At 47.0% G+C, this 3,817-nt stretch overlaps 1 protein-coding gene across 2 annotated transcripts; it reads left to right on the forward strand.

The window, feature by feature from the left end:
• Nucleotides 1–247: 247 nt before the first annotated feature.
• On the forward strand, nucleotides 248–1,688 carry LOC121846481 (complement C1q-like protein 4). Of its 2 annotated transcripts, none has more exons than XM_042321458.1 (3): nucleotides 248–438; nucleotides 877–1,014; nucleotides 1,307–1,688. In XM_042321458.1, exons 1-3 carry the CDS (start codon nucleotides 321–323, stop codon nucleotides 1,597–1,599), a joined length of 549 nt encoding a protein of 182 aa, XP_042177392.1. In that variant the 5' UTR covers nucleotides 248–320; the 3' UTR covers nucleotides 1,600–1,688. The 2 variants fall into 2 exon arrangements, with proteins under 2 accessions (XP_042177392.1, XP_042177391.1); XM_042321457.1 differs by having other exon boundaries at nucleotides 249–450.
• The last annotated feature ends 2,129 nt before the right edge of the window (nucleotides 1,689–3,817 follow it).

The following is a 3,817-nucleotide window of genomic DNA, read 5'->3' on the forward strand; positions in this document are numbered from 1 at the left end:
CAGGGTCGGTGATGTCATTTGTTGACGCACAGAGTGGAGTGAACTTTGCTGATAGTAGGGTTGCAAAATTCTGGTAATTACGGCTAAATTCCCAGGTGGTCCAGAAATCCCGGTTGGAGGAGTCCAGGATTTCCTGCTTATTCCCATCTGATTACAGGAATCTTCCAGCCAGGATTTCTGCAATAGCTGGGGAATTTTGAAATGTTCCCAGAATTTTGCAAACCGGGTTACATTTTAAATAAACCAATCTATTTCAACATATGAGGAGCAGTCAGACATCTCAGCAATCCTCTCCCACCTAGTTCGTGGAAAGCCCTGCGATGGAGTCTGTTTTGGCTGTGGTGGTGTTGCTTTGCTGTTGTGTGGTTGAGACTCAGACGGAGAGTGAGGTTGACGGGCTGCTGAGGGAACTGACAGCCCGGGTGGAGAAACTGGAGAGTGAGTATAATGGTAATGTTGGCCATTACTTATCATTGTCCCTAGACTTAGCTTCTTTATGTGTGTCAGTATTCTTACGGGTGTGTAGGAACACTGTGTGTCAGTATTCCTACGGGTGTGTAGGAACACTGTGTGTCAGTATTCCTACGGGTGTGTGTGTGTGTGTGTGTGTGTGTGTGTGTGTGTGTGTGTGTGTGTGTGTGTGTGTGTGTGTGTGTGTGTGTGTGTGTGTGTGTGTGTGTGTGTGTGTGTGTGTGTGTGTGTGTGTGTGTGTGTGTGTGTGTGTGTGTGTACTCATGCATGATAGAAGTTGCTGTTCATCATGCTCTGTCATTATTTCACAGTATCTTTGGAAAGAAGTGCAAAAGTTCAGGCTGTCAAACTATCTGGCTTCAAACGTTTGATGTGTAGTAATCTGAACATAATGTCTTTTTACAGGCAAACCAAAAGTGGCCTTCACTGCTTCACTTAGGGTCAGTGATGAACATTATCACTTAGGACCTTTCGAAAAGTACACCACCGTGGTGTATAAAAAGGTCACTACAAACATTGGTGAAGCATATAACCCAGATATAGGTATTTATCCACTTGATAAGTATTTCAGCATTATATTAAAGGTGCAATCTGTAACTTCATTTTGTGTCAAGCGCTGTCCTGCACTTGTGAACTGAGGGGATGGGACTTAGTTAGTTTAATCTTTCGGTTCTTGGCTGAAAGTGTTTGTAGTACCTTGAGTTGCCACAGGCAATGATGAACGATACAGATTGCACCTTTATGTATTTTACTGAGGTGTCTTTATGTCCATATTCTGTTGTGTCATAATCACACAAAGTTGTTTCTGTCCACCTTGCTTTCCCACCTGATGCAGGTGTCTTTACTGCACCTGTGAGAGGGGCCTACTACTTCACATTCACTTGCAATGTTGGGAATTCAGGGAAGGCGAATGCAGCGTTGCTTAAGAACGGTGTTAACATGGCTGCCGTCTATGAATATGCCGACCCAAAATCCGGTGTTTACCACAGCGGGGCCAATGGAGTCATACTAGACCTAGTGGAAGGAGACAAAGTCTATGTGGTTCTCTGGAGTGGCAGTAGCATATTTGACAACAGCAGAATTAGCATGTTCAGTGGTTACCTTCTATTTCCTATCGATAATAAGTAATACTAAACGGCTGATATTTACATGGCATGACTTAGCAAGAATTGGAAATGCATATTTCAATGTTTCATTAAAGAAATAATCCACTCAAACTGTCTTCTGGTATTTTTGTCATTAGTCCACTGTTGATACAGTCCCAAAAATGTTTTGCTCTGCTGGCCCAGCACCACGGGAAATGCAGGAGAGTCAATGAGGAACAGGAACTCAAATCCTTCTGTTCACCTGATTTAGAATTCCTCACAATCAAATGTAGACCGCATTATCTACCAAGAGAATTCTCTTCGATTATAATCACAGCCGTATATATCCCCCCCCAAGCAGACACATCGATGGCTCTGAACGAACTTTATTTAACTCTCTGCAAACTGGAAACCATTTATCCGGAGGCTGCATTCATTGTAGCTGGGGATTTTAACAAGGCTAATCTGAAAACAAGACTCCCTAAATTTTATCAGCATATCGATTGCGCAACCAGGGGTGGAAAGACCTTGGATCATTGTTACTCTAACTTCCGCGACGCATATAAGGCCCTGCCCCGCCCCCCTTTCGGAAAAGCTGACCACGACTCCATTTTGTTGATCCCTGCCTACAGACAGAAACTAAAACAAGAGGCTCCCACGCTGAGGTCTGTCCAACGCTGGTCCGACCAAGCTGACTCCACACTCCAAGACTGCTTCCATCACGTGGACTGGGAGCTGTTTCGTATTGCGTCAGATAACAATATTGACGAATACGCTGATTCGGTGTGCGAGTTCATTAGAACGTGCGTTGAAGATGTCGTTCCCATAGCAACGATTAAAACATTCCCTAACCAGAAACTGTGGATTGATGGCAGCATTCGTGTGAAACTGAAAGCGCGAACCACTGTTTTTAATCAGGGCAAGGTGTCTGGTAACATGACCGAATACAAACAGTGCAGCTATTCCCTCCGCAAGGCTATCAAACAAGCTAAGCGTCAGTACAGAGACAAAGTAGAATCTCAATTCAACGGCTCAGACACAAGAGGCATGTGGCAGGGTCTACAGTCAATCACGGACTACAGGAAGAAATCCAGCCCAGTCACGGACCAGGATGTCTTGCTCCCAGGCAGACTAAATAACTTTTTTGCCCGCTTTGAGGACAATACAGTGCCACTGACACGGCCTGCAACGAAAACATGCGGTCTCTCCTTCACTGCAGCCGAAGTGAGTAAGACATTTAAACGTGTTAACCCTCGCAAGGCTGCAGGCCCAGACGGCATCCCCAGCCGCGCCCTCAGAGCATGCGCAGACCAGCTGGCCGGTGTGTTTTCGGACATATTCAATCAATCCCTATACCAGTCTGCTGTTCCCACATGCTTCAAGAGGGCCACCATTGTTCCTGTTCCCAAGAAAGCTACGGTAACTGAGCTAAACGACTACCGCCCCGTAGCACTCACTTCCGTCATCATGAAGTGCTTTGAGAGACTAGTCAAGGACCATATCACCTCCACCCTACCTGACACCCTAGACCCACTCCAATTTGCTTACCGCCCAAATAGGTCCACAGACGATGCAATCTCAACCACACTGCACACTGCCCTAACCCATCTGGACAAGAGGAATACCTATGTGAGAATGCTGTTCATCGACTACAGCTCGGCATTCAACACCATAGTACCATCCAAGCTCGTCATCAAGCTTGAGACCCTGGGTCTCGACCCCGCCCTGTGCAACTGGGTACTGGACTTCCTGACGGGCCGCCCCCAGGTGGTGAGGGTAGGCAACAACATCTCCTCCCCGCTGATCCTCAACACTGGGGCCCCACAAGGGTGCGTTCTGAGCCCTCTCCTGTACTCCCTGTTCACCCACGACTGCGTGGCCACGCACGCCTCCAACTCAATCATCAAGTTTGCGGAAGACACAACAGTGGTAGGCTTGATTACCAATAACGACGAGACGGCCTACAGGGAGGAGGTGAGGGCCCTCAGAGTGTGGTGTCAGGAAAATAACCTCACACTCAACGTCAACAAAACTAAGGAGATGATTGTGGACTTCAGGAAACAGCAGAGGGAACACCCCCCTATCCACATCGATGAAACAGTAGTGGAGAGGGTAGCAAGTTTTAAGTTCCTCGGCATACACATCACAGACAAACTGAATTGGTCCACTCACACAGACAGCATCGTGAAGAAGGCGCAGCAGCGCCTCTTCAACCTCAGGAGGCTGAAGAAATTCGGCTTGTCACCAAAAGCACTCACAAA

This window comes from Oncorhynchus tshawytscha, linkage group LG05 (assembly GCF_018296145.1).
Source record: "Oncorhynchus tshawytscha isolate Ot180627B linkage group LG05, Otsh_v2.0, whole genome shotgun sequence".
Taxonomy (NCBI): domain Eukaryota; kingdom Metazoa; phylum Chordata; class Actinopteri; order Salmoniformes; family Salmonidae; genus Oncorhynchus; species Oncorhynchus tshawytscha.